The 27,819-nt window shown below is 37.6% G+C and overlaps 6 protein-coding genes across 17 annotated transcripts; 4 read left to right on the top strand and 2 right to left on the bottom strand.

Moving 5' to 3' along the window:
• The first annotated feature begins 4 nt into the window (after positions 1-4).
• On the top strand, positions 5-3,725 carry LOC106745741 (aspartate--tRNA ligase, cytoplasmic). The gene is made up of 12 exons (XM_014621624.1): positions 5-132; positions 529-566; positions 870-954; positions 1,209-1,395; positions 1,454-1,556; positions 1,711-2,032; positions 2,096-2,267; positions 2,408-2,555; positions 2,703-2,892; positions 3,046-3,126; positions 3,205-3,316; positions 3,445-3,725. Exons 2-12 carry the CDS (start codon positions 529-531, stop codon positions 3,606-3,608), a joined length of 1,602 nt encoding a protein of 533 aa, XP_014477110.1. The 5' UTR covers positions 5-132; the 3' UTR covers positions 3,609-3,725.
• Positions 3,726-3,791: 66 nt separating this feature from the next.
• On the top strand, positions 3,792-5,456 carry LOC106745768 (tail-anchored protein insertion receptor WRB-like). 2 transcript variants are annotated; one of them, XM_014621684.1, is made up of 6 exons: positions 3,793-3,882; positions 3,993-4,081; positions 4,229-4,394; positions 4,512-4,579; positions 4,762-5,021; positions 5,365-5,456. In XM_014621684.1, exons 2-5 carry the CDS (start codon positions 4,013-4,015, stop codon positions 4,948-4,950), a joined length of 492 nt encoding a protein of 163 aa, XP_014477170.1. In that variant the 5' UTR covers positions 3,793-3,882; positions 3,993-4,012; the 3' UTR covers positions 4,951-5,021; positions 5,365-5,456. The 2 variants fall into 2 exon arrangements, with proteins under 2 accessions (XP_014477160.1, XP_014477170.1); XM_014621674.1 differs by having other exon boundaries at positions 3,792-4,081.
• Positions 5,192-7,135, bottom strand: LOC106745760 (carbonic anhydrase 9-like). Of its 2 annotated transcripts, XM_014621665.1 has the most exons (6): positions 6,691-7,135; positions 6,439-6,606; positions 6,198-6,357; positions 6,007-6,112; positions 5,647-5,874; positions 5,192-5,567 (listed from the first exon to the last, which is right to left on the bottom strand). In XM_014621665.1, the coding sequence occupies exons 1-6, from the start codon at positions 6,776-6,778 to the stop codon at positions 5,394-5,396; spliced, it is 924 nt and encodes a 307-aa protein (XP_014477151.1). In that variant the 5' UTR covers positions 6,779-7,135; the 3' UTR covers positions 5,192-5,393. The 2 variants fall into 2 exon arrangements, with proteins under 2 accessions (XP_014477151.1, XP_014477142.1); XM_014621656.1 differs by having other exon boundaries at positions 6,198-6,606.
• Positions 7,136-7,238: 103 nt separating this feature from the next.
• LOC106745723 (serine/threonine-protein kinase 11-interacting protein) lies at positions 7,239-15,061 on the bottom strand. Of its 3 annotated transcripts, XM_014621593.1 has the most exons (19): positions 14,984-15,061; positions 14,033-14,611; positions 13,658-13,954; positions 13,379-13,572; positions 13,002-13,299; positions 12,450-12,830; positions 12,207-12,285; positions 11,929-12,103; positions 11,727-11,859; positions 11,524-11,661; positions 10,836-10,913; positions 10,287-10,422; positions 9,910-10,034; positions 9,657-9,797; positions 9,289-9,473; positions 8,965-9,062; positions 8,671-8,873; positions 8,235-8,539; positions 7,239-8,062 (listed from the first exon to the last, which is right to left on the bottom strand). In XM_014621593.1, the coding sequence occupies exons 2-19, from the start codon at positions 14,496-14,498 to the stop codon at positions 7,865-7,867; spliced, it is 3,630 nt and encodes a 1,209-aa protein (XP_014477079.1). In that variant the 5' UTR covers positions 14,499-14,611; positions 14,984-15,061; the 3' UTR covers positions 7,239-7,864. The 3 variants fall into 3 exon arrangements, with proteins under 3 accessions (XP_014477079.1, XP_014477087.1, XP_014477097.1); XM_014621601.1 differs by lacking the exon at positions 10,836-10,913; XM_014621611.1 differs by lacking the exons at positions 7,239-8,062; positions 8,235-8,539 and having other exon boundaries at positions 8,731-8,899.
• A 103-nt stretch (positions 15,062-15,164) lies between these two features.
• On the top strand, positions 15,165-17,039 carry LOC106744727 (transmembrane protein 43 homolog). 3 transcript variants are annotated; one of them, XM_014619731.1, is made up of 6 exons: positions 15,165-15,249; positions 15,342-15,538; positions 15,614-15,846; positions 15,939-16,239; positions 16,335-16,540; positions 16,616-16,898. In XM_014619731.1, the coding sequence occupies exons 2-6, from the start codon at positions 15,437-15,439 to the stop codon at positions 16,896-16,898; spliced, it is 1,125 nt and encodes a 374-aa protein (XP_014475217.1). In that variant the 5' UTR covers positions 15,165-15,249; positions 15,342-15,436. The 3 variants fall into 3 exon arrangements, with proteins under 3 accessions (XP_014475217.1, XP_014475224.1, XP_014475208.1); XM_014619738.1 differs by having other exon boundaries at positions 15,181-15,249; positions 15,332-15,538; XM_014619722.1 differs by having other exon boundaries at positions 15,235-15,249; positions 15,356-15,538; positions 16,616-17,039.
• Positions 17,040-17,382: 343 nt separating this feature from the next.
• On the top strand, positions 17,383-27,808 carry LOC106746066 (sodium/hydrogen exchanger 7). Of its 6 annotated transcripts, XM_014622248.1 has the most exons (13): positions 17,383-17,626; positions 17,920-18,146; positions 18,300-18,377; positions 18,482-18,558; positions 18,824-19,033; positions 19,151-19,401; positions 19,806-20,008; positions 20,110-20,375; positions 20,503-20,554; positions 21,367-21,621; positions 22,080-22,166; positions 23,752-23,836; positions 25,224-26,273. In XM_014622248.1, the coding sequence occupies exons 1-13, from the start codon at positions 17,383-17,385 to the stop codon at positions 25,247-25,249; spliced, it is 2,061 nt and encodes a 686-aa protein (XP_014477734.1). In that variant the 3' UTR covers positions 25,250-26,273. The 6 variants fall into 6 exon arrangements, with proteins under 6 accessions (XP_014477734.1, XP_014477754.1, XP_014477763.1 ...); XM_014622268.1 differs by lacking the exon at positions 23,752-23,836 and having other exon boundaries at positions 26,181-27,808; XM_014622277.1 differs by lacking the exon at positions 23,752-23,836 and having other exon boundaries at positions 25,224-25,276.
• The last annotated feature ends 11 nt before the right edge of the window (positions 27,809-27,819 follow it).

Below are 27,819 nucleotides of genomic sequence, written 5' to 3'. Positions count from 1 at the left end.
GAACATTCTCTTTTCGATTAGTATCGATATAACTGCACATGCAATTCGCAAAAAATCACCCCGGCTCCGGGTACGAGATTTATAATTTGTTGCAAGATTTGGTTACTGCAAATAATTAATCGAAATAACAGAGTAAGTACAGCGCACATTTAATTTGTTTTTATTATTTATTTTATATAATGTTTCTTGTATTCTAACCTCTGCGTTATGTCACTGTAACTGCATTTATTAAAAAAATATATATATATTTATTTATATCCATCGTTATGTTAATTTTTTTGACATTTTTTTGTATCTGGATTATATAATCTTTATTTTTACTTTATTTTTCATGCCAACATATGCGTTACAATTTCAAGGTTAAAAATCAGACTATAGTTGTTCTACATATATTTTGTTATCACAAATAGAATACAAAGCAAAATATTTGTCAGTAAGATTTGAAGTCAACAAAGTAATTTATGTGACCGACAAGATGACGTAACATACTTATTTGTTGGAAACAATATATTGCATCATCTTTCGCAGATGGGCGAAGATAAACCTGCAGATTCTCCTGTAGCAGGGTAAGACTCAATCTTATCATTATTGTTTGATAAAATCTGTCTATGCATCTATGATGTAAATTAATAAGGAATAGGAATTTCTTATTTATATATTTTAAATATAAAGTATTACACAAATTTCAATTTGTCCTGAAATTATATAAAAATATTTTTTTTATTTCTTATACATGAATTAATATTCTCAATTGTAATTCATATCAGGATTGTTTTCGGAAATAATATTATTAATTCATCTGCTTGTATATTAATATTCTTAATACCTCAAGTAATATACATGAGAATTTATATTGTTTCTTTATAAAGAGATGAGATATCTAAAAAAGCACTCAAAAAACAGCAGAAAGAGGCAGAGAAAGCAGCAAAAAAAGCAGAAAAAAAGGCACAGACTGTAAGTTAATATGTATTTTTACTAAAGAATACATGGATCTTATTCTTTATTTTATTTCATCATTTACATTATAAATTTTTTATTATATAATATTACTAATATCGTGTAAATAAATAACATGTAACATTAGTAACATGATTTATATAATGTATTAAAATAAACAACGAAGTAGAATAATGAATAAAATCTAAATAAATTTTTCATCCTGATTAAATTGATACGATAAGTTTTGCATTTATATATTTTATTTATAGCAACAGCAGCAAGAATCTGCAGAAGAAACCATGAATGTGTCTGAGGGATGTTATGGGCAGATGAACATGATTCAAAGTGCCGAGAAGTTTGAAGATAGGAAGTTTAAAGCAATCAAGGATCTAAATAAAGAACTAGAAGACCAGACGGTCTGGTTGAGAGGTCGCTTACACACTAGTCGTGCCAAAGGTAAATAATATCATCTTACTTATTTTGTGTAGTCATAATTTTACAATTTTCTTTCCAGGCAAACGGTGCTTTATCGTTTTGAGACAACAAGCGTACACAGTGCAGGGATTAGCTAACGAAGGAGCGACTGTAAACAAGCAAATGATCAAATTTATATCCAAGTAAGTTTTTGTGTACAAATATTTCTGAACATTGTCCTTTGCAATCTATAGATCTTGAATATGTATATATTCACTGTTATATTCTTACTCATAAACTCAATTAGGATTCAACTGCTATATATTTTTTGGAATTAATATGTCCTGTTCTGTTTAGCATTACGAAGGAATCCATAGTCGACGTTGAGGGCATAGTGAGATCTGCGCCAACGAAGATCGAGTCATGCTCGCAGAAGGATGTGGAAATTGAACTGAAATGTGTTTTCGTGGTAAGCGTCGCGAAACCGCAACTTCCTCTGCAGATAGAAGATGCCGCAAGGCCTGTCAACGAATTGGACGAGTCGACGTTGAACATCCGAGTGAATCAGGACACCAGACTGGACAATAGAGTGTTGGATTTACGTACCCCGGCTAATCAGGCAATCTTCAGGGTGGAAGCTGGCGTTTGCAAGCTGTTCCGAGACATTTTAACGAAAAAGGTAGGTCTGATGTGATTTTACGCATTTTTACGAGAAAGTCTCATTGCATTTGCGTACTTCCAGGGCTTTGTAGAAATCCATACTCCCAAAATCATCTCTGCGGCCAGCGAAGGTGGAGCGAACGTGTTTACAGTGTCTTACTTTAAAGGCAATGCTTACCTGGCGCAGTCACCTCAACTGTATAAGCAGATGGCGATCGCCGCCGACTTCGACAAAGTCTTCACCGTCGGAGCAGGTACAATTCAGTAGACATTTTGACAAATTTTGAAGTCTTTGTAAACAGATGTCATCACCTCTTCAATGTTCTATGTATTATTTTTAATGTATTATTTTTTAATGTTAATGTATTATTTTTTTAACAACTGTCACGATCAGTTTTTAGAGCTGAAGATTCTAATACGCACAGACATCTGACTGAATTCGTGGGTCTCGATCTGGAGATGGCTTTCAAGTATCATTATCATGAGGTGATAGATACCATCGGGCAAATGTTCACCGAGCTGTTCAAAGGCTTGCGCGACAAGTTGGTGACATTAAGTTACTAGTTAACGCAATTCAATAAAAGAGCTTTTACCTCGGTCGGTAAAATTTCCCCATCAGTTTTTATTCTCGATAATACAATAAATTTGTCATTCACGCGGTAGTAATTGGTTTCATGCGGATTCATTAGATACGCGGACGACATAGCAGCGGTCAATCAACAGTACGCGGTGGAACCCTTCAAGTTCCTGGAGCCAGCTTTAAGATTGGAATTCCCGCAAGCGATTGAATTGTTGGCCGAAGCGGGCGTGACTCTGGGCGAGGAGGACGACCTTTCGACGCCGGATGAAAAGCTCTTGGGAAAGCTCGTCAAAGCCAAGGTAAGACGTTGGGAAATTTTGAGGTGAACTTGAAGATCTTTGATGAAATATTTCTGCCAATGTTCACACGATTGCTCTTAGCACTGGTCTACTCGTGATTCATTTTCTATGTCTGACTTCCGTTTGTTCACGTTACAAATATATACTTTTCAGTATGATACGGATTTTTATATCTTGGACAAGTATCCACTTGCTGTAAGGCCTTTCTACACTATGCCGGACCCCAACAATCCCGTAAGTGTCCAGTTGTACTGATAATAACTCCGTTTCGTCATGAAATAGCGCTGATATCATCAATTCCCCCATTTGTAGAAAATTTCCAATTCATACGACATGTTTATGCGAGGCGAGGAAATCATATCTGGCGCGCAGCGTATTCATGACCCGGAATTTCTCACCGAGCGTGCCAAGCATCACGGAATAGGTGAGTGAAATTTTCGGCTCGTGGGAAAATTTTTCAAGTACATCCGTACGGAAAAGAGAACGTTATGTACTTATTCACTTCTGTCATCCACTCCCTCTGTCATTCGGTAACCGAGTTTTTCGTTTCAGATATTGAGAAGATCAAGTCGTACATCGACGCTTTCCGGTACGGCTGTCCACCGCATGCCGGCGGCGGCATAGGTATGGAACGCGTGGTGATGCTGTATCTTGGATTGGACAATATTCGCAAGGTGTCCATGTTCCCGCGTGATCCCAAACGTCTGACGCCCTGAAGAAACTTAATTTCGTTATAATCTACTGAACATAACTATTCTATGGATCGACAAGTGTGTTCCATATATTAATATATATATACACATACATATACAAATATATAAAAATTTATGTAGGATTGGTGGTTTTACTTCAACCTCATTAGTGGTAGCGCGCACATCGCGTATCAAACGATTTATCGACAGAGCTGAAGGGTGGATACAATCAATAACGTAACAAGAGACCCGGTGGTGTCTCGCGGGAATGTACACGCTTTATCATCAAAAGACAATGGTATTAAGGAACATTTAATCAAGGGCTTTTGTGTATAGTGCCACGATTATCAATCATGTTTTTATGTCCACTCATGTCCAACTATAACCTATGACCATTGTACATGATAGGTTATGTCACATTGTGCGATATGGATTTACTCCTAGTATCCACTTTGATCTGTGTTTTGGACCACGTTACACCGTTCCTGGTTAAATTTGTAAGTATTTACGTTTCTGTATACTCATTATAAAAAAACTCTGAGATGACATGTGAATTTATCCTCAAGATTAATCGTTTCATTATTTTGTATTGAAATTATTAATTCACACGACTTTGAATTAAAGTTTAATCTGATAAAACACAGATAATATCGCGACAATACGCGCGAAAGAAGTATGACTGTGACTTGCGGCACCAGCTGATGGATTTGAGATGGGAGATGACAGGGATTTCTATGGTAAATGAATTTGCTAGGTACGCCAGGCTCCAACGCAAATACAACAAATTAGAAAGTGTCTTGAAAGACAACAGTAAGTTCCTATATTTCTTCCTTAATGCGCCAATTTAAAGACATTGTAGCTAATATCAACTTTACATATTTATGTCTGTATATGTACACGTATTTGCATCTGGCTTTTCTTTTGCAGTGAAACAACGGTACAATTGGAGAACAAAACTGCAATTGTCCTTAACTTATATTTCTTATGTGATGAATGTATGTAAATTTCTCGTTTAACATGCTGAATGCCACATCATCATTCATATTTAAGTGACATGTGAGTTTTAATTATCACCTGTTTATAGATGATGTGGTGGCATTCGGTGTGTTAATGTTCACAGAAATAAGTGATTGAATTAACTTTTAATGATTTTAATCGAGATATATTATACTTTCAGGGGATGTTATTATTGTTGTTGATATACATGTATAACAATGCACTAGTAATTGATTTGCCAAAAGATGTGCTATGGCCAATCCAAGGTCTCTTAAGCTGGCCAACTCAGCATAAGAATGGTATTTCTCTGGTAAATTGGATCATGATCGCCAAATCAGGGATCTCTTCATGCAAAAAGCTTTACAAATAATTTGGAGATGGTTTTATACAATAGAGAGTTGTTTATAATTTATCATAATTTCTACAATATATTAATAGCAAGTAAGTGACATATTAGCAAATATCTTTATAATTTAGCAAGAGTTCATCTTACAATAGAATTTAGACATTACATAATTTGCAGGGAAATTAAATAAAAAGTGAAACTTTTGCTACAAAGATCTTTTGTAACAGTCAACTTCATAGTTTTTATTAGTTATTTATTAGTTTGTTATTACTTTATAGTTTCCTCTTATTATTATAAAGTTATTGCACAAAAATAGCAATTTTTATTGCATAAAAATATTTCATTTTTGCAACGACTTAATATAATATAAATATAATAAAAGTAAAAATAGAGATTGATCGTTTTTATCTCATAAATACCGATGTATTATACTTTCAGAGCTAGATAACGTTGCTTGCACAATTGCCCTAAGTCCAGAACCAGCTAAAGTTTGAGAAATCCATTTGCGAATTGCCATGTTTAAGGAAAAGCCACGTGTGCATTCGTCTGGTGTATATTTTGCGCTGACCAACACCTTGCAGGTGTCTAAAATTGTCTTCTAACGCTTCCTCACCGCTCGAGAGTACCCGGAATACGTTCATCTGCCGGAAACGACGAACACTGTTTCATTCGATGATGAATTTCAACGGAACGATGAAATATGATTGTAATGCGAAATACTTGGCGGAAGGATATCGGGACTGGAGTCGCGAAGATTATCCAGGTGGCTGCTTCGCTGCAAGGCGGAGTGGTAAGGGATCCTTTGTACGTGTGAAAAACATCCGTGTTTGAGGGTATCAAGGATGTCAAACTTATGGTCACATTAACCGATAGCTCAGCGTACGCCCACTTTACGTCCGGCAGCCGTTCCAAGAGAGGTCGGAGATGTTCGTTGTGCTCGTCTTGCAACTGAAATCGTGTGTAATAATTACACCCCAGGCATTACTTCACAACGTGTTGTCAGTTCTATAAATCGTAGGGACCTCAAGTTCTCGACGGACACCCAAGTCCAGCGTGAGTTTTAAAAACTGTAAGAATTACTTGGAAGAGAACAGCCACTACGACCACACCGTCCTCGTGCTGCAGTGCGTGCGACAAGTTTGGATATGCCAGATTGCGATGTACGATGTGCATTTCCATCGGGTATCTGCGACCGTTGATCTTGAATTATTCTCTGTGATATTATTCGGCTATTTACGAGAGCTACTTCTGTCAATAATTACGATCATCACCTCACGCCGTTCAACACGTGCTCAGCACCCCTATTGTTCTTCGCACCCCAATGGAAGTGCAATTGCTCCATTTCATACCGCTGATCTCGCTTCAGCGCAGCGCCGAACACGTACGGCAACTTCTTCCCACGCGTTGCGTTCTTGTTTATCGTCAGCTTGACTGAAAGAAAGCGCGCGTACTTTAGGAGACGTCTCGACGACTTCCATTCGATGTCTCGTGAGTAGGGGGACACACACTCACCGGTTCGTCCGTCGTTTACAAGTGTCTGCGGCATCGGGAGGAAGTCGTGGTAACCGATCATCTCGAGCGCTGGAAGCGGCAGAGGAATCGCTTTGGACGTGGATATAGAGACCGGTGACTGCAGCTTACCCGCGCATAATTTATGTGTCTTCGGCCACAAGTGTTGTTCTGAAACGAAGCACTCCGACGTGAGTCCTGATCTCCGCTAAGCTCCGTGATAATTGGCGTCAACGTTACGAAGAGCTGACATACCTTTTTTGCTGTATCCAAAACCAGTGATGCCCGGTACGATGACGAAGAAAATGATCCACGCCACCGTGACTTGCGAGACATCGCGCATTTTTTAAGTTCTAATGTAAAAAATCTATCGTCTCAATGTATGTGTAATAAATTTGCAATATGAATCTTGGACGTCGCTCGCCGGAGATAATTCTAATTTATTACTGATCTACACGCACCGTATAGAATTGTCCCCTGTGTCTCGAGATGCTCACGAAACTGTGTGAAACTGTGTTACGTAGGAAGGAATAACATTCTTGTGAATGACTGACACGTTTAGCGTTGCGTCAAGTATTGGAAACGAGTGTCTATTAAGTATTCACGACAGTGCGTATCATTGTCAGCGTATATGTGCCGCAGTTTCTTAAGTGTTACAAACACGGTTCCCTGCATAAAAGAAGCAAATTGCGTCTTTTATCACGTAAGATGCACTCAAGTGAAACTGCATCTTTCATTGTGATCTTTCTCTTGGAAGGGAGGAACGATGTCGCAGAAATAAAAATTGAGAAAAAGCGCACACCTTTGTAAGGTCATAATTATATTTATCTCACGCTTTGTTACAAAATATAAATTACAATATTATCTCGATACAAATATCTACAGTAAATATTTTGAGTCTCGTAATATTTATTATATAAAGTTTGAAATATACATATCACAGTCAGAGGCGCTCGATGAGAACTAACGTTGAATGAAAAAAACTGTCAAATTGAACGACAGCCGAATTCAGTGTGCGAAATATCCAAAATTTGTACAAGTATAGAAGGGATTGCATCGCATGCGATATCGAAAAACCTTTTAGGCTGAAAAGTTATGTACGCGAAAGAAGTGGAAAATTCAGATATACTTGTAAATAACAACATTCCAGCTCTTATAGCACCACTGGAAACTTGGTTACATGTGTTGAGATTCTATCGACAGCCCCTTAAATATCACTGAATTAGTAATCAATCCTCTATATCTCGTATAATATTTCTAAAGCGTCCTCATGTTTGTAAACTCAGAGATGATTAAAAAATCCACTCAAAGATCACATGAGTCTTGTCGAGAATTTCTTTTAGATTGACAAGGAAACGGTCAATTTGTTCAATTTTTTTGTATCGATAAAAAAAGTCCACAAAAATTTTTTTTTAATTCATGTAAATATTTAAACCTTCTCCACGTTATCCTGCGTGGTGCGTGTGGTTACCTGTAAAGGTATCGAGAACAGTTCTTCCCACGGTGGTTGTATCGAGCTGATCACAGCTTCGACTGCGCCGGGAGAGACGAACTCCAAATTCCAATTTTCCTCGAGCCCTGCGACCTCGTCCAGGAAGTTCAAAGTTAACGAGGTGTCACAGTGTTCCTGTACATAGATCATTAATTAATGTGTTAATAATTTGTTGCGGCAAACGATTCGTATACCGATCGAGAGTTCTCTCTGTACGTATGACATATTTTACAAAATCGGCCTCGAGCCGCGAAATCGCAAACTGTAATTCGACTGTGAGCGACAAAAGTGATCTCGAGTTACTAACTATCGCAATCAAATTGCTCATAACTTGCTCCCGGGCGACCGAAGGCACACAATCGCTGTCCGGCATTAGCCACTGAGCGTTATCCTCCAATATCACCAATGCGGTACTCGTCACGATCAAACCGGACAGTTTCAGCTTGACGATATCGCTCTGTTGTTTAAGAACCGCGGCGGAGAACATCGCCAGTAATCGTACGGCGTCCCCGGCCTGATAATTTGTGGTGCCCGTCAATAGACTGTGCATCACGGTACTGCAGTGTTCCGGAACGGTGAACTCCACTTCGCAGCCCGGAGGTAATTGCAGATCTACAGTTACACAACATGTGAGAACAGCTCGAATGCCACCTGTCATCTGTATCTGAGACTCCTAATTATGAGGTTTTATGAGCGGATGTCACGTCACGCTATTCTACTGTTGCGAGATAATATATTTTCACCTGTGATGTAGAATAAGAAGTTCGACGTTCTCTGGAAATCCTGCAGGATGCAGAGCAGCGTGATGCTCAGGTGCTCCTCGTTAGTTTTGCCAGGTTGCTGCAGCTCGATCAGGACGCCCTGTTTGAACGGCAATGGCACGAAAGATCTCAATCTGTCCATCGTCCAGCTGATTTCCTTGTGAAGCCACCGTTGTGGGTCCTCCCTATTATCGCAGGTTTGTTTCGATTCCTGGTAATTTCCTCGTGCCACTGATTTTTTTTCCTTTGGTTATTATTATTATAAATCGAACTCACCCTTCCGGCCCATTGATCCTAAGAACGTAAACCTTAGACGTAGACAATACTAAGCACCCGGGAAACGCTTCTTGCATAGAGTGCATCAAAATGTCTGCCTGTATGATAAAGAAGATAAATAATATCACCGGTTTCAATATTTTCCACGAAAACTTTTCGAACTAAAGTCAATTGTCCTCATTACGAGCTTGATATGTTCTCGAACTCTTTTTGATTTGTGTCAAATCCCAACTTAATCGATCACCAATCGATCAAGCCAATTTCTGGCTTTCAATAAGTAGCTCGAGTTGTGTATATTCGATCGAATTATAATTGTTTCAGTACCCTAAGCAGAAGCACTAATTCTTCGTTCTCATGTTCGAACACATTCAGGATGATATGCAACTTGATTCTATGATCTATACTGCTAAAATCGATGTATGAATATTGCACGCTGCTACCGAAGAAACTCGAGGCCTCCTCGCCTTTCAGCATTTTATTGCTACCGATCTTGATGCTTTGGAGCAAACCTGCAAATGACAACGTAAATATTACAAAAACATAATTGTCAAGTATTTAATAATAAGGCTCTCTTTAGATTAATAAGTTATAAGGATAGTTAATTGCATGTGTTGAGGATATTGCTACGGTTTCTAAGATATTTCTGACTTACTTTATAATGACATGAAATTACGAATTTTACACAAAATTACCTCCCAACATCGATGTCAGGTTTGTTACAGGAGCGAACGCGGTTTCCTTTTCTCCGTCACTGCTGTGAGACTTCGCGTCAATGTTTGTCGACTTAGTCATCTTATTTTCATATGCTGTGCATATGCTGTCCGTCAGCGAACCTATAAATAATGTGCCAACTAATTAAATAAATAATCTAGCGGTGATGGTAATTAATTAATGATATATAATTATCTATAGTACATAAGAAAGTGTGCACGATAAAATATGTACCCGAAGAACTGCTTTCTGTAAGGCCTGCCATAACTGGCGTTACATCCGGAATTGTTATTAAAGAAGGAGCTATTGCGGCGCGCCTTTCCTCAGTCGAGCGCTTCCGACTTGGTGTAAGATTTGTCCTGTATTAATAAATATCGTGATAAAATAATACAAGCAATAACGATAAATGGTGAACGTCACACAATGACGATGATTGTTATATTAATTTTAGAAAAAAATGACCTATAAGAGCCGTAAATTAATGCAGTAGTCGGGATTTGAATGTTTAACCGAGTTAGTTTTATATACTGATGATTAAACTAATTTGGTTTTATATATTAATGAGTGCAGAGGCTTTCATAGGCCCTTTTTTTCCAAACTGTCATACTAACTTCTGCGTTTCATCCAAAACCTCGATGCTACTCTGGCTCGGGTTGCTGAGTATTTCTATATCGCTCTCGTATTTCTTCGTTAGCGCATTTGCGGATGGCGTGGAGCCCCTTGATTCTTCTAAACTTGTAGCTGAACCTGACAACGACACAAGCACAGTTGAAAAGTAATACAACAGTCCCAGTCGCACTTATTTCATTTTTAAATCAACCAGTTACTTTAAATAGAATATATATATATATAGCATTTTTTCTCTGAATATGCGAATATGTTGTACTTACAAATAAAAATTAGAAACTACAGGCGCCTAGAACGTCGGAATAAAGTTAAAAGGATGCTAAAATACTGTCCGAATTTTTACCATGTGAAGAGATTCTAACCCTTTAGCCACCGAGCTTTTCAAGCTACGGCCTTATTTTTTGATAAAAAGATGAGGGAAGAGAAAGAGAAAGAGAAAGAGAGAGAAAGACTCAAATTTTGACGGCTGAAGGGCTTACAGAAATAGTATAGAGTGCTGTAATGTAAATTTTACTATTGTGACTGAAGCTTACAGCAGACTTGAGCTTGAATGTGAGATTCGGAGTGCACCAGAGAAGTGGTGACGGATTTAGCTCCACCTTCCGTTCCACCTGCACCGGGATTAGTATGTTATAGTTTCCATCAAATAAAATTCACAAACACGGGCAATGTATATATATATATGTATTAACTAACACTTAGAGCAGTCATTCGATTAATTCAGATCAGATGCCGAAGGGCAAGAGACTTAATTATAATTAATTCCTTCAGGCCACTTCTATTAATTAGCAGGCCAACTTCAACACAGTTAATTGCTTTGTGAGCTACGCACGCAAGATGATTCGTAACTCACTTACGAAGCACTAAGGGCAAAGGACAAGATATCAAATGCTATCCAATCTACGGCGATTCTCATTGGACTCTCGTGGTTCTTGCAACTTCACTTGCCACATGTGTCGAAAAAATTCAACCATCTCCTTCGTTATCGTTCTTTCAGTGACAATCGAAAATTACTTCGCTGTTTCAAATCATCGTCTCGCAAAACCTGAGATTGTGCGGATAATTTCATCCGATGGATAATAAAAATGCAATATCGCTGATCGGAAAGATTGCGACACGACGATCGTCCAGAGGCTACGCAGCTGATTCTGTACAGCATTCTATATTCATTCCTTATCTAGCTCGAAGTACATCGCATGCTGCGAGCATGAAGAGGCTCACCGATACTGGAGAATGATTCGGAGTGTTGTAGATTGGCACCAGCGAAATTGTCCGCCGCTTGGCTATCCGCGTTGGGCAAAGTCTCCGTTTCGATGACCAAACTGCTGCCGCAAGCGGGGCACTTGAATTGTTTTGCACCTGAAAGAATCGTTACTTGTGCTTTATGTTATCTTCAAAGCCCGCTGCGCCTGTGACGGACAAACCTGTCGTTGACGTGACAGCGAGCCTCACATATTCCGCGTCTTGCGAGAACTGCGTCGAGCATTTCATGCACTTGAAGATTTTCAGCAATATCGGCCGCGTTTCTAACTGTTTGCTGATAATCGTCACGATTTCCTGGAATAGACAGATTCCATATGTTATATGTAAAACGTAAAACCGTATATTCGCTCACTTTCGCAATACCTTCGCATCATTCAGTTCCGCAAAATATCGCCTATTCTCCCGATCTTTCCGCGTAGTGTCGAAAATAATATCAACCGTAGGTGACTTGCTCCTACCCAAGACGCAGGATAGCACGGAATTGGTCGACCAAGAATACCTCACTTTTCCATTGGTCGTCTCTCTCTCTTTGATATCTCTGTTAAGTGCGCGACAAAAAATTGCATTTTAACAGCATTATGAAAAATCTCAGTAATATTGAAGAAATTAAACAAGTACGCGGAGGAACAGCGAGAACTTACGTGGGAGTTATCGTCAGGAAAACGTACTCCTTCTCGCCGTCGTTCTTTCTTCTGTGAACGAGATACACATCTGCAGTTTCTGAAAAAAAAAAATAAGAATACAAATAAAGAAAAATATTAGTATTTTAAATATTAGTATTTTAGGAGCGACCGCGGGAATGCAATTGAAAGGATCGTGAAACTTCTCGTATCACCGATAACGTCGCTTGGATAAATCAATATTTTACTTTGCGCGATCGTTACCTTCTTTAGGATCATACGCGGTTGCAGGAGTGGTTTCCTCTAATTCCGGAGACTCGTCCGGTAACGTTTCTTCGTCTCGAGGAACGTCCTCTTTTTCAACTTCCGCTTGCACTGTGATTTCTTGCGACTCGGATTCGTCGAAAGATTGTTCACTATCCATCATGTAAATTAGAGATTCGTGAAGAGACGATGTTACGTTAATATCAGTCGCCAAAGTCTTCATCCTCGTTGCTGGCAACGTCGCAGGTTGCGAGACGGAATGCAGACCCATGATGTCTTGGACAAAAGTTCCCGCGTGACTGCTCAGCCAGTTGTCCTCGCCAAACTTCTTTCGGAGGGCTAACATCCGCTTCTTCGTCTCTAAATGATCGGCTGATGCCTCTGGGATAGACAAAAGAGAATAATTTGACAGAATGCCGCCGAAATTCACGCATCATTCTCACTAATATGTTCAATTATCAATCAATTGTTAAGTAATATTATTTTATCGTGCGTAGGATTGAAAGTAAATTTTACTGGTGTTACGTCCAGTCGTCAAAAGTACACAATTACCTAAATGAGAAGACGCCACCACATCGGGTAGCTGCTTGAACTCTTCATTTTCTTGATCGACTTCAGTGATGACCGCTTCTTTCAAACTCGGCTTTTTCTTACTTTTCGTAAAACTCCTTTCTAGGTTTTCAGCTAACGATATTGCTCGATAATCGGATCCACTCTCGTTAGATTCGTATGTATTCGTGGATATCACGCTGGTCAACGATGCGGATTGATTTGTGCGTATTATGGAGACTCGATTTTCCGCAACGAGTGCCTTTTCTGATTTCGAGAGTAATATACTGTCTAAAACAAACTGTGAGGATTGCTCACATTTGCATTAAGTTGCAACTGATGAATTGGTATTGCATTTCGCGACTTTAAATATGTAATACCTTGCTATTCGACAGGCTCGGATGCAAATGTTTTAAAGCCAACATTCGATGCTTCGGATGATAAGACAGAGGATTTCCTTCCAATGACACCCACAACAGGGCGGACATCTTTTGAAGTGGCCAAAGGATTGAATGCTCCGTTAAACAGTTAAATGATAAGTCTAGCTCCGTCAGACATTCTAAACCTTGAAGACCTGGAAAAAGTGGCAAAATCAGTACAGAACTTAAAAATGAATGATTTTGTGGTAAAACAGTACCATTGAAATATAATAAACCAACCATTCAGACTGTCGATGTAATTGTTCTTCAGTACTAAGACTTGTAATGAATGTAACACTGCCTTATTAAATGCAGGTATACTTTCTAACCTATTGAAGCCTAGATTAACATACTTCAAATTTGACAAACAAGATATCTCTTCGGCGCTAGTGATCATGTTATGACTTAAATCCAATGTCTGAAGCCAAGGTGCTAATTCCAAAGATTCGTCCAGATATTTGAGAACATTATGAGGCAATGCTAGATGCTTCAGGGATGCCCATACAAATCCGACACCAGCATCAGCTCCACACACGGCTAGAAATAAAAAAAAAATATATCAAATTTAAGTTAAAAAGTTTTGGACTATTGTGTGCTATATATATTAAATATTACCTAATAATTGACTGATTGTAGATACACCTTTTCTTCCGGCGCAAACAATACCTTCTAACTGACCTCTGATACTCTGTAAGCCCTTCACTAACTCAATAGGTACTTTCTTTAGTTCTAAATACTTTAAATGTCGAAATTTGGAGATGTCAATGGTAACTCTGGGGTCAGAAAAGTGGTGCGTCACTTTCAGACCTATAGTTTTCTGCACAAAATCATGTAGGAACTTGACATCACGAAATATGTCTATTTTGGAACTATTACACACGTGAAATGAAGTTTCCAGTTCTTCAGATTCTACTACAATCAGTGAGAATGCTTCATTCAGGCTATGTAACAATTTTGTTGACAACGAGAGCTTACTGGAAGCACTTAAGACTTTGTCACCATTCTGACGAAGAAGCTTCACCAATTCTATTATATCTTGCGTACTAAAAATATCATGCAAGTGACTAGCCATTGCTGACATTGTGCTACTGGCTTATTTACTATCATCAAACCATTAAGACCACTATGTTGAATTATGTTGTTTACTTAATCATCCTAGTTAAGTACAGTATTTTGGCAAGATTTTATATCCATCTAAAAGAAAATAATATATATATATGTATATATATTAAGCTATAAAAGTACATGGTATCTCAAATATTATATAACCTGTTAATCCAATTTTGTATTTACATTTTCGGTTAAAAGAATATGTATAAAATATATGAGATTGAATAACCGTATCATATGAACAAATATTCTAATAAAAACAAATAAATATAATTGGATTAATAGTAGTAATAATAATAATAATAGTAGTAGTAATGAAAAACAGCAACACAAACGATTACGTGAAATGTATATTTATACAAATCACAATGCGATTAAAAACTTCTAATAAAACGCAATTTCTGATGAAAAAGTAATAATAATAACACTATTGCTTATAACATTGTTTATACATACTGCGCAATTGTTATTCACGACATTCATGACTACGTTGAACAGTATGCTGTCATTTTGATAATAGGGAGTATACACAAGTCAGTAAACAAAGAGAAGCGACAGAGAGCGGCCACGTCACAAGGATTATTTGAAACGCTTCTTTCGATGCGCCCTCTGAAGAAGTGGATGATAAGTAGTACAGCTCAGCAATAGTATCAAGAGAACTTATCTTCAAGTAGTACGACTCGAACGATCGAACGACCATCATCGAGATGTATCGCACAAATGTAAGTATAATTGTTTCTTTGGCAATGTTAAACAATATTTGATTCGCTACATGGATATCGATAGATTGACGTAATAAAACAGATTCGTGAAGTATGTATTTTGTAGCAAAATGGCCAGTCCCAGAGAGAAGATGCCGATGGATTCCACCAGAACCGTCTAACTGCCAGACAAACTACCTCTGTGAATATGTCAGCAACAATTTCCGAGCAATTTAAAGAATCATGGCTCACAGTTATAATTGGATCTATAATGTTTGCTATTGGAATGTGTCTTCTGTTTTGGAACGAGGTTTGTCATTGTGTCTTATTATTAATCCAGCATATCGGTAACCTGATTTCTATAATTATAGCAGTTTGTCTTTAGGGGAAAGCTGTGAGGGTTGCGTATTCTTTAAATGAAGCTTTGCACAACATAGTCGTAGTTTCTAATCCACTTGCCTTATTGCCCGATTACCAAGGTCGTTTGGTATACTTGTCAGGGCACTTACAAGTCTTGGAACCATTGACGGAGCCAGATTATGGAATTGTCATGTCTAGTGTGAAATTAAAAAGAAGGGTACAGATGTATCAGTGGGTTGAGATTGAAGAAGAAGAAAGGTAATGAAAAACATAAAGTGGAGGAAATCAAAATAAGAAGAAAAAAAAAGATCAGTCAAGATCGAGCTGATTTGATTCTCATGCTCGTTTAGTTTCGGTGGTGCAACGGAGGATGAGAAGCACTATTATTACACAACGGAATGGAAGGATAAACTCGTGGATTCGGATCACTTCTACATTCGCACTGGTCATCATAATCCGAAGGAAATGTCAATCAAGAGCCAATTGCAGATTGCGGATGAGGTGAAGATTGGTGCATTTACATTTGGGGTTGAACTGAAGAAGAAGTTTACCGACTTTGTGGAAGTTACCAGCGACGAGAGGCCAGAACGAAAGGACATTAAAATGCATTCGGGATTGTATTATCATAGCGCGGACTTGTGGAATCCACAAGTATGTTGCTTGTAAGAAATTTTGACACACTGATCTTCAAGCACTTACGTTGGTTATTCTTTATTTGTTAAAATCTCACATTGCATCGCCTATAGGTAGGAGACATCAGAATACAATTCTCTTACGCGGGGAAAAGCGGAGAAGTTTATACGGTGGTTGGTCTGCTGGAGAAAGATGTTATCAAGCCGTATTACACGCAGCAAGGCGAGGAGATTTTGCTGCAACGAAAGCACAAGATTTCGGTGGATCAGATGTTTCACTTGGAGCACAAGCATAATTATTGGCGAACCTGGTACATTAGGTAATAATATTAATAAGTATGCATGGTCGGTATATATGTAAAGTTTTAATGAATAACATGTTATTCTTATTACAGAGTCCTTGGATGGCTGGTGCTCTTTGTGGCGGCGACGTGTTTGGCAAACATACTAAAGACCATTATACTAAATTCGACGTTTCTTTGCGGCATAATAGCGGTTGAGTCTCTGACCCTATCAGTCTCCATGTTCATTAGTTTCCTAGTAATCGGTATTGCTTGGGTATGGTATCGGCCGATGATCGGTCTTTGTTTAACACTCATGTCCATTGTACCTTTTATCTACTCGCGTCTGACGTCCGGGTCTTCATCTCAACAGCGTGAAAATTATAATAGATTATAAACTAGATTTACAATATCATTTTACTGCTTTCACTTTCTAGTCTTTTTAACTCTATTATATTCACACGTGACATAATATTACATAAGACATAATTTATTATGACAATATTTATAATAAAAATGCCACATATTTGATATTAGATTTCTTTATGTACCACATGTATATTCTAATATGTACGTATATTCTACGTATATTCTAATATGTATAAAAAAATGTAAAAACAAGCATAAGTATCTTCCTCCATATTAAAAAGTTTGATTATTCCTAAAATTATATTTAAACTTTAAAACATTCTATGTATATAGCTTTAGTATTTATGAAGTATTATTATAAATTATTGATTATATGGAACTATTAGAGGGCAATATTTAACTTGCAGTTGGGATAACCATATCCAGTTTAGTAATTTTATTTTCATCGAGTTTTTTCGTTGGTCAACCTGACTCCACATAAAAATCGCCCTGCAGGACGTTACCGAGCAAAGATGGCGGCGAGTGGCGGTGTACGATTCTTGTTTCTCGGGATTCTTTGTATTTTTCTTGCGGAACTATGCAACGGCGCCGCGACGGACATCGAGTTGGATGCAAAAGCACAGTTGTTGCATCGGCTCGACAGCCTCAATCTTTTTCTTTACACTTTCCTATTAATCTTAACTGTTTTAACGATATGGATGTTCAAGCACCGTCGTTTGAGGTTCCTCCATGAAACTGGCCTAGCTGTCATCTACGGTAAGTCGTCTGCTATCAGTAATATCCGATATATTATTTCCTCTTATCAAGTTAAAACAAAGTGGGCGTTACAATAAAAGATGTAGAAAATTCGACGTGCCGACTATCGTCATTTTACTCACAATAATTATATTGTCATAATCTCTAACTATATATCTTTTGAGTCCTACATATATGAAATGTCAAATTCTGAATTTTTTTGTGACATTCGACTGAATATTATTCATACCAAATCGATATTTCAAATGCAACAGTTCAATATATTTCTTTGCGATACATTTTTCCTATTATAGGCTTGATCATAGGAGCAATAATACGATATGGCTTCACAACAAGTAGCACTATTCTTCACATGCCAGTAGTCCCAGATAACAGCAGCAAATACAATCAATCCGTACCACCCGATACATTATGGTTGCGTTTTCCAGAAGATAAGGGTGGTGGTATCGTGAAAAACAAGACATTTGCATATTCTTTTCGTGGTGAAATTTACAAGGAAGATAATGAAATTGACTTGAAGGTGAATGAATTACTCATGATGACTAAGCTGATCTAAGAATAGTTGTTTGTGTCAGTAGACTCCGAACTTTAAAGCGTTCAATTATAGGAATGAATTGAAATGAAATTGTTATATATGAAAATAATTACTATTATTACAATTTTTTCTTGGCAGGCAACATTTGATCCCGAAATATTCTTCAATATTATATTGCCCCCTATCATTTTCCATGCAGGGTACAGTTTAAAGCGTGTAAGTATGTTATCGGATCTCTTCATTCATCGTGAAGAGAAAGTAACAATGAGATTACAATGAGAGTACAACGATTAATTCTTATTTGTGATAAACTGTTGCAGAAATATTTCTTTCGAAATCTAGGTGCCATTCTTACGTATGCTTTAATAGGAACCTCTATATCAGCCTTTGTTATTGGGTAAATATTTTCTTCAATGTGTGTTATTCAGTTGTTTCATCATCATTTAAAGAGAAACGTCGTTAACAGACGTCTGTAGACGAATACGAGATATTGCACTAATACTAATTGGTGCGATAATTGTATTCTGAGTGCATCATTAATTCACTTTATTTAGAGTTTGTGATACTGCTCAGTCATTATAAAGAGCAACGGCGTTTTTCTTAAATGGCTCGCTCTCTGATCTCCAGTTATCTATCTGAATATGTCACATATGTATATTTAGAGCCTTGATGTATGCCTTCATACAATTGATACCGCATCTCTCCACGTCATTCACGTTCCTGGATACTCTATACTTCGGTGCTCTGATATCTCCCACGGATCCTTTGACAATAATATCCATTTTTAACGATTTACACGTAGATGTAAATCTGTATGCCTTGGTGTTCGGTGAGAGCGTGTTGAACGATGCAGTCGCTCTTGTACTTAGCGGGTAGGTACCATAAAAGCTGAATGTCTCAAAAATGCAACGATATATCAAATTTAACTTAATGACAACACGGATTTGACAAATTGTACACAAGATTGAACGTATAAATTTTAATTTTAGTTCGATACAAAACTACGCGGAGCGATACCAGTCAGGATCGGGTGGTTTCGAAACGGTGGCGTTCTTCCAAGCATTCGGAGATTTCGTGGGAATATTTAGTTTGTCTCTTTTCATCGGCGCCATCATGGGATGCATCACAGCGTTGTTAACGAAGTTTACCAAGGTACGCGACTTCCCTCTCTTGGAGTCGGCGTTGTTCGTCTTGATGTCTTACAGTACCTTTTTAATCGCCGAAGCTTCTGACCTTACAGGTAATCCATAGCACTAGCGAACAATTTATGCACGCATTAATCTCGAATCTCAGCACGTTATCAGTATGTTATTGCAAAGAAATACGCAAACTGGAGATATCTTGTGACTTATTTTTAACAATCTGCAATCTGCCAAAAACAAAATATCCTGTGAACCGTGCGCAATATATTCAATTAAATGCCAAAAGTTTATGTCAAAAATTCAGGTGTCAAATAAGACTGCGAGGAAAAATTTGAGAATATAAAGATTGTCATTGTTGGTTTGAATTTATGTTTTGCTTGGAACTTATCTTCGGAGATAGTAGATAAATGCAATCTCATATGTGTGTGTGTGTGTGTGTGTGTGTGTGTGTGTGTGTATGTGTGTGTGTTATATATTTTTTTTGTTGTAAAAACCATTGCAGGCGTGGTCGCTGTTCTATTTTGCGGAATATGTCAGGCTCATTACACTTACAATAATCTGAGCTTGGATTCACGTCAACGTACGAAGCAGTTGTTCGAGTTGTTGAACTTTCTGGCCGAGAATTTCATATTCAGTTACATCGGCGTCTCAATGTTCACCTTCCCGAAGCATCACTTCGATCCTGGCTTCATCTTCGCAGGATTCGTATCCTTGCTATATATTTTAACAAAAGACAATCCTCGTACATAATTAACACGTAAATTTGAAATACCAAAATCGTGCGATAAACCTTAACACCGTCTAAGCTGTGCGCGTTATTGGGTCGCGCGGCCAACGTTTATCCGTTGTCTTTCATCCTGAACCTGGCGCGGAAACCGAAGATATCGTTGAACTATCAGCACATGCTGTTCTTTGCGGGATTGCGCGGCGCCATGAGTTTCGCCCTCGCCATTAGAAACACCGTGTCAGACGCCAGGCAAGCCATGCTGACCACTACAAGTTTAATTGTGATATTGACGGTTATTCTGCAAGGCGGTGCAACGACGCAATTCTTAAGCTGGTTCAATATTCCGTAAGTGATTCACTTAAACGTGACACCTGTCAGCTGCTTTTTGCTCTTTGTTTACCATTTAATCAGTCTTACGTACGCAATACATTGTCTCTTATTTCTCACATTGAAATTATCGTTACGTTTGTAGCGTCGGAGTGGACGAGGAAATAGAAGGTCTTTCTCACAACGGAACTCGTAGTGTAAGTATTTTCCGGACAGATGCGTCTCCACTGTTTTACAGAGCTAGTGTAAATCTAGATCACACGGGACAAACAATCCGATGAACTTTCGCGAACCCCCTAATGTGCCGTTATTGTAGAATATTTCCTGTTAAGACAGACGCGCATACTTCCATTCGTTGTGATGTTAGTACTGTCGTAGCATGCGAATGCATGATTATTCATATTCTTTATTCATAAATTCCCTTCCACAAATGGGAGTTATAATTAATTTTATTTTATAGACTTCAATATTGAATCTCCTCGACTGCACGAGCTTCTTCGTTCTTTTTTTTTTTTTCAGTATGGTTTTCGTTATCCATTCTGTATGTTGACGAGTAGCTGGAGGACATTGAGATATTTACATTCATTAACAGTACCCACGCTAAACGTGCTTAATACAGGACACGAGAATAATGGTATATATATAAATGAAGCATGTGTATTTCATGACTAATGATAAAAGGTAATTCCGAATATACGAATTAAAAGGACATTAATTAACATCCGTTACCGTACATCTGTGCACTTTACACTTGTGCCTGAGAACCAAAGAAAAATGGGATTAAAGATACTTGCATCTTAATTCTAATACGGTGTTTTACATTCTTATACGAACGAATGTCTATTTGAATGTAATATATATATTGTTATATATTGCATTATACATTGCATATATATATTGTTATATATTGCATTTATACATGTATTGGAAAAAAGAAAAAAATTGAAGAACATAGAAGGAGACACGATCATACAGGATGGATAACCAACATGTTGTTCACATTTCACAGTATAATTCTATGCAGGATGGATCGTTGCCAGGCAGCGGTGGCGGTGGCAGCGGCGGTGGTAGCGGCGGTAGCGGCAGTGGCGGCGGCGGTGCGAAACCTAACGAAAAGGCGTTGCTCGCCAGACTTTGGGGCGATTTCGACACCAAATACATGAAGCCCCTATTAACGCACTCTAGGCCTACGTTGCTAGAAACGTTGCCGGTCTGTTGTAGTCCTCTCGCGAGACTTCTCACGACTACGCAGCAAATGACGCAGGTACGAAAATTGTCCGAGGTGACGAACGCAACGTTACGAACCTTATCATCGTCCACGACGGACTTTTCATCGTGTTCGACGAGAAACGTGCGAAAATATCCTTGTTATAACTGTGTGTTGTCACTGTATTTTATTTATTAACACGTTGAAATTGCCGGACTGACTTTCATTGATTATACAAAAGATTAACCGATAATTAAAATACTAACAATATGTAAATGTAATTTGAGATGCGCGTATCTTTTACCTTATCTCATTATTGATCGGCTCTTTGTTGATTGTACAAACAATTTGATAGATACAATTAATTATATTTTACATACTTTACTATGTAACTTAACTATGGTATCATAGTGGTGGTGCCTACCATGGCGTTCAAAGTATTAATTTGACGAATTACCGTCATCATTGCTATATCATTACAACAGCGTAAAACAATAATGTTTCATGCGTCGTAGGACGACCTCGCGAGAAAAGTCGATTCGGACTCCGACTTCTGCCTGGAAGATCGCGAAATGGAGCGACGGAGGACCAGTGTTCAGCCGGTGAGTTTTCATCAGCCTAATCTCAATTACACTGTTAATCCGTGCTATCAGCCTAACAGCACAGACGTTACTAACCCCGACGAACCCTATGTAATCCTCAATTTACACAGAAGGTAGAAATAACCGCAGACCTAATCATTATATCTAGTTCTCCTCAGGGGAGCCGTTGTTTCACGATGAAAGTATACATTTCGTACTCGTTGATTCGCGACTGGAATTTATGATTTTACTTGTCAACTCTTATGTAAACTACGCTTCACACGCGTTCGGCTCTCTTATATACATACAGACGCTAAATCTTGTACACCAATATTCACGCCATACACATCTTTTCATTTTATATGAAAGTCTCTGCGAGTGATATTACGGTCTACTAATATTTTTTTTAATGTATGTAAGAACTCATCCTCTTTTCTCCTATTTACTCCAAGTATGGGTGTTTAGTGTAAACATTAATAGCCTACGGCTATGTGTATACTATTGTAAATGATATTTTTACGTGTGTCCTGTAAAAGGCGAGTTGCGAAAAACAAAACATTTTACGCCTCTCTTGGATTTGAAGATAGGTGGAGAGACGTGTAGAACGCAATTTAAAGTTTTAATCATCTGAGTCGCGTTCTATGCATTCTTTTTATATATCTTTGAATCTAAGAGAAATATATTCAGGCGTTTCGTTTCCGGTGTTTTACTCTGTAATATATAAACGATATAGGCTATATATATATATATATATATATATATATATATATATATAGAGAGAGAGAGAGAGAGAGAGAGAGAGAGAGAGAGGTTTAATCGCGTGATTTATACGGATTCTTGATCGCAATCGCCTCTTTTTACATTTACATCAGTCGTCCTGAATCCTTTCATATAAAATGAATTTGACCGTCTATTGCATGTAAGAACTAACTCTGCTGATTTATGCCACTTTCCTGGTTTTCTAAGTTAATCTCTCGAATGACTACGTCAGTGATAACGTAATCTTGCAAATAATAACATACTATAACATAACAGGATTGTAAATACACTGATCTCAACTGATCCGTTTGTTGAAAATACCATGAAATGTGTGTGTGTGTGTGTGTATATGTATCGCTGTTTATAGATCGCAAACTAACTTTTTCTCGCTTTATTGATCGTACTAATACTGTAAATTGATAAACTATGAAATATACGGACCGCAATATCGCAATATTGCGTGTGAATTTTCGTTCGAGTGACCATAACCGCAGCAAATACGCGAAGCTGTTCTACATTCGGTTACTTATAATAGACACATCAAGCATTAACGAATTCACGGAACGTGAATGGATTTGTAAATGAATATAAATAAAATCGTAATGCGTGTAATACTTACATTGTAATGAAAGAGAGAGAGAGAGAGAGAGAGAGAGAGTGAAAAGGAGATATATTAAGTTTTGCTATAAAAATTTGAAAATTATATCCGAAAATTATGTTTAATGTAAAGACGATAAACTTCCAATCTATTTGACGCTTATGTGTGTGTGTCTTGCCTCTCTTTCGTAAACTCACAATGCGATTTGCGGAGCGCACATTTGACCGCGTTTTTAAACGGTTTTTCTAGAGAGAGAGAAATGATGATGGTGATTCCGATTCCAATGATGATAATAACGATGATGATGATGATGACGAAGACCTCAGAATCATCGGTATGGAGGGATGTATTCCGTTACGAACGTTGTAACGTTGTCCTGAAACGCGGACGATTGATAATCTCTGTGTGTATGTGTGTGTATGTGTATGTACCTAAGAGCTGACGAAAAGAAAGAGCAAATTCGTCTCTTTACATCATTGCGAATTAGGTATATCACGTCGTGATTTTCCGAAAGTATTAACATACGAATAGTGTTATAATATAAATGATTTTAGTGCTACTTTGCCTCTCTAAAATGTATACAGAGTGTTTCCTGATATGTGATATAAGTAATAATTTCGTACATCAGTTTAGAATACGTAAAAGTGCTAAGAGAAGTATTTATACGAATATTCGAGCCAACTCTTCATTTATCGAGTCATATCCATTCTTGTGTTTTATAGATTCGCGTCTGTCTTTAGCAAAGAATGCTCAATGTGAAATCATCTCAAATTCGATTACAATGATCTAAATGTATTATCGTTCAGCTTCATTATCGAATTTATTGAACGGTAACAAATTATTGTTAGATGCGAAATAAGGTCATATTGTTAGATGCGAAACAAGGTCATAACTTGGAAAGTGAGGCAGATGGAGGCAATAAACGTTATCTTTTAATTATCATTAATCTTTATGCGCTGAACGCGTTTCAGAAATTATGCCGGCATATCGGGAAACACGCTTTATATTTTTCTGGCTCGGAAATTATGTAACGAACAGTCTTTGCCAAAACCTTCTACGCGACACTCGAACCGATCATTAAACATAATTTTCAGTGTTCATTAATTTTAATCACACAAACCACTAGCGATTAGCGATCTTGAGAAGGTGTTGAGAGATGAATCGTTGCTGCTGTGATCTTTAAGTCCTTCCCTTGCAAGAGTTATACAGGACGATTCGCTGGAAACGGAACATTTAAATATCTTTTCTTGGCGATCCTTGAATATATCAATCGCAATTTACATAGTTCTAAAAGTTTTTAACAAACATTCTCTAACATTTAATAGCATTTAATAGAATAAACTTTCTATTATAAACAATTCTCCTTTAATTCATCACGTTCGTTTTTTCGAGCTATCAAAATCAATTTCCGCACATACACACATCTCTCTCTCTCTCTCTCTCTTATTTTTATTTATTTCTTCTCTTTTGATTCAGAAGGGATATTTCAGTTTTCCGTTTCAAGCGACTTATTATATATAACACTATGTTTACTTACAAACTGATATTTCTTAAGTATTTTTGCATGCTACTTAAGAACAATGGGCGTTAATTGCCTCGCAATGCCGCTATACTTATTTTCCTAATATGCATGCTGCAGTATAGCAAGTATTTACCCATGTTTTTAAGATTATTCGATTTTTTTCTTTAATTTTGTATATTTTTATTTTGTTTATTCACAGACGAGCATAAGGAGCTCTGCACGTAGGTTGCCGTTATGAAGGCGTTTTTGACCGTTAAGTTTATTTCACGCTCGAATTATATTTATATATATATATATATGCATATATATATATATGTGTGTAATATATATATATGTGTGTGTGTGTGTATATATGTATTTGTTAGTGACCTGTTCATATCTACATTTAAGTATTGAATTAAATGTAAGGTATTCACAACAATTCTCCGATACACTGTATCAGAGACGTTTCAATAGTTTTTCCGACTAGCGTTACCGCAAACCAATTCTTAGTTAATCGGAAACACTTTCGTCTTACATATTTTCGACATACGTACATATAGATATTTCTAGAAGAGTGATATTACAAGCTTACACACGCGCGCACGTTTACAGTTAACGTTAACTTTATTATTTATAATTTGACAGAAAAAGTCGCCGTGGGGAATGCGATATTCTAAATACGAATATGATTTGTGTAACGATATCCACGATCCTCGCTTTCTGTTGTTATTTTACTTTCTTCAAGCAACAAGGTATTCAGTATTACAACATATAATATACATTACGTAGAAAAAAATAAACAAAAAAAAAATTAAGATAGAAAATGAAGGAAATCTCGAATAGCAATGTGCTCTCTGCTGAGAAATCAGCACGTCCCACAAATTTCACTTTGGAACAATCCGCTTGATCCGTCGGATGAATTAGATTAATTTCGGGGAAGTCAGAGAAAGGCAGAATAGGCTACAAGGGTAACTGAAATGATTGCTGGTTCAGCCCTTTGTCTTCTTGTACATACATAAGTAACAATCTCAGTCGGAATGAGTGTACAACACGTAAATCTTTGGTATGGCTATGTTGAATGTGATCAATGTACGAATCAATGTCAAATGATTAACGCGCGCGGGAGGATCCGGAGTATCGATTCTTGATGTGTGTTTAATACTTTGTGGGACAGCTGGGGACTGTGATGGGAGAAGTTAGTCCGGGACCACTACCGCTGCACACACGAGTCGCCCTGCCAGGTCTGGTCGGCAGACACTTGTAAAATTCTGTCCTATAGCCGTGTCGCTCACGTTTCGTTTTACCTCGCTCACTCGCCCTCGTACGACTCGCACGCAGTGGTTTAACTCGACTCTACAGTCTCCGCGGAGTCATCGAATAATTCTTTCATAACTTATTTCAAATAACAAGATGGAAATATATTGATCCGAATCTCTCTGTGTGGGTGTGTGTGTGTGTGTGTGTGTGTGTACACATTAACTATAAAAATCAAGAGAAATCGAAGTTCTAAAATCACCATATCCAACCGATTTTGAGTATAAGCCACTGTAAGCGATCGCGTACGCAATTTATAAATGTACTGGTCGTAAAAAGTTCACGGTGATGACCTCTGTTAAAAACGTCGTTGGAGAAGTTGTACATCAGCCGTTGAACTTAAGGAGCTAGTCGTACTTTCTTACCGTGTAACATTTCTCGATGGATACTGAATTGTAATGTGGAGCACATTCGTCGCTCCTAATATATACAGCTTATTAATATCTTGGAAGAAAAAGGGCTAATCTCCATCCCCCTTTATTTTTCAGTTGTAAAAGTGTCGTATACAACGTGACAATTTTGAAATGAACGCGTTGACTGGAGACGATTGATCGTCTATTATTTTAAGTTATTGTAGAAATTCGGACTTTACGCGCGCGTAACCCGCTATTTTTTTCTGAAACATTAATTTTAATTACAATGAATGAATGAATGGACGCAAATATGAACGATATGGTAGATTATCAACCGAACTACTTTCCCGCGTATTTATATTTGTCTGCAAGATCTTCACGATTAAAAATTAAGGAAACGGATATTAGCCCTCTTTTCTTGCAAATATACAGATACATATAACATTACATTTATTGGTTTTGCCAAATTTGTAGGTAGATTAATTTTCTTAACGGCCACTGTGGTATTAATTACTTTATTGCGAAGTTTAATCTTACTACCCGGTGAAAGCTGTAGCGCAAATTACGCTTCGACGAAAAGTAAAATACTTATGGCGCAAGATCGACGACCTGTATCTAATCAATATGCATTGTACGTCTGAATATAATAAATAAGAAGAACGATATAGAGTTGTTCGATAAAAAAAAAAACTTAGTACGTTAGAAATACGCAATGGAAATTGTATATCGACTCTGTGTACGTGAATTGCGGTGTAAAGCGATTGTATCATAAACTTGCTTACGTCACGTTTAGCAACTTCATTATATTTCGAAGTATTCTGCATTGATTCGATAACGGGTGACGCATAAACGAGAATCTCTTTTTCTCGTAGAAACTTAATTTAAATATTCTTAGCAGTCGCGGCAAATTGATTTTGCTGCTGTACAAAGTCCTATATTGTACTATCTGTAGAGTGCGGCGCACTCGGGTCTTACAATTTACATTGTAATTACTTTTAACGCAAAAGTTACGAGACAACGTACAAGACGATAGAGGCTTCGAAAATTCATCAATTAATTTATGGGAGAGCAAATATTTACTGGCTTCTTGTTACAAATTCCGATTATGGTCGAATAAAAATAGATGTATCCCCCCCCCCCCCCCCC

Source organism: Dinoponera quadriceps, unplaced genomic scaffold (genome assembly GCF_001313825.1).
Source record: "Dinoponera quadriceps isolate SergipeBrazil2010 unplaced genomic scaffold, ASM131382v1 scaffold120, whole genome shotgun sequence".
Taxonomy (NCBI): Eukaryota; Metazoa; Arthropoda; class Insecta; order Hymenoptera; family Formicidae; genus Dinoponera; species Dinoponera quadriceps.
Note: the sequence above shows the minus strand (reverse complement) of the source record. Positions and strands in the feature narration are given on the sequence as shown.

Coding starts and splice junctions, on each gene's coding strand:
- LOC106745723 (XM_014621593.1), bottom strand. CDS start 14,498: ATGTCAGCAATGGCTAGTCACTTGCATGATATTTTTAGTACGCAAGAT. Junction 9,063..9,288: donor AATTAGTGCTTCTGCTTAGG/GTACTGAAACAA, acceptor TTTATCATACAG/GCAGACATTTTGATGCACTC. Junction 8,063..8,234: donor TGAGCAATTTGATTGCGATA/GTTAGTAACTCG, acceptor ATCTATGTACAG/GAACACTGTGACACCTCGTT.
- LOC106745768 (XM_014621674.1), top strand. CDS start 3,986: ATGATAGGTTATGTCACATTGTGCGATATGGATTTACTCCTAGTATCC. Junction 4,082..4,228: donor CACCGTTCCTGGTTAAATTT/GTAAGTATTTAC, acceptor GATAAAACACAG/ATAATATCGCGACAATACGC. Junction 4,580..4,761: donor ATATTTCTTATGTGATGAAT/GTATGTAAATTT, acceptor TTATACTTTCAG/GGGATGTTATTATTGTTGTT.
- LOC106744727 (XM_014619722.1), top strand. Junction 16,240..16,334: donor CGGACTTGTGGAATCCACAA/GTATGTTGCTTG, acceptor CATCGCCTATAG/GTAGGAGACATCAGAATACA. Junction 16,541..16,615: donor TGGCGAACCTGGTACATTAG/GTAATAATATTA, acceptor TTCTTATTACAG/AGTCCTTGGATGGCTGGTGC.
- LOC106746066 (XM_014622240.1), top strand. CDS start 17,383: ATGGCGGCGAGTGGCGGTGTACGATTCTTGTTTCTCGGGATTCTTTGT. Junction 18,147..18,299: donor ATAATGAAATTGACTTGAAG/GTGAATGAATTA, acceptor TTTTCTTGGCAG/GCAACATTTGATCCCGAAAT. Junction 18,559..18,823: donor ATATCAGCCTTTGTTATTGG/GTAAATATTTTC, acceptor ATGTATATTTAG/AGCCTTGATGTATGCCTTCA.
- LOC106745760 (XM_014621656.1), bottom strand. CDS start 6,778: ATGCGCGATGTCTCGCAAGTCACGGTGGCGTGGATCATTTTCTTCGTC. Junction 6,607..6,690: donor TTTTGGATACAGCAAAAAAG/GTATGTCAGCTC, acceptor GCTTCGTTTCAG/AACAACACTTGTGGCCGAAG. Junction 5,875..6,006: donor TAGTGGCTGTTCTCTTCCAA/GTAATTCTTACA, acceptor ACACGATTTCAG/TTGCAAGACGAGCACAACGA.
- LOC106745741 (XM_014621624.1), top strand. CDS start 529: ATGGGCGAAGATAAACCTGCAGATTCTCCTGTAGCAGG. Junction 955..1,208: donor CAGAAAAAAAGGCACAGACT/GTAAGTTAATAT, acceptor TTTTATTTATAG/CAACAGCAGCAAGAATCTGC. Junction 3,127..3,204: donor TGCCGGACCCCAACAATCCC/GTAAGTGTCCAG, acceptor CCCCATTTGTAG/AAAATTTCCAATTCATACGA.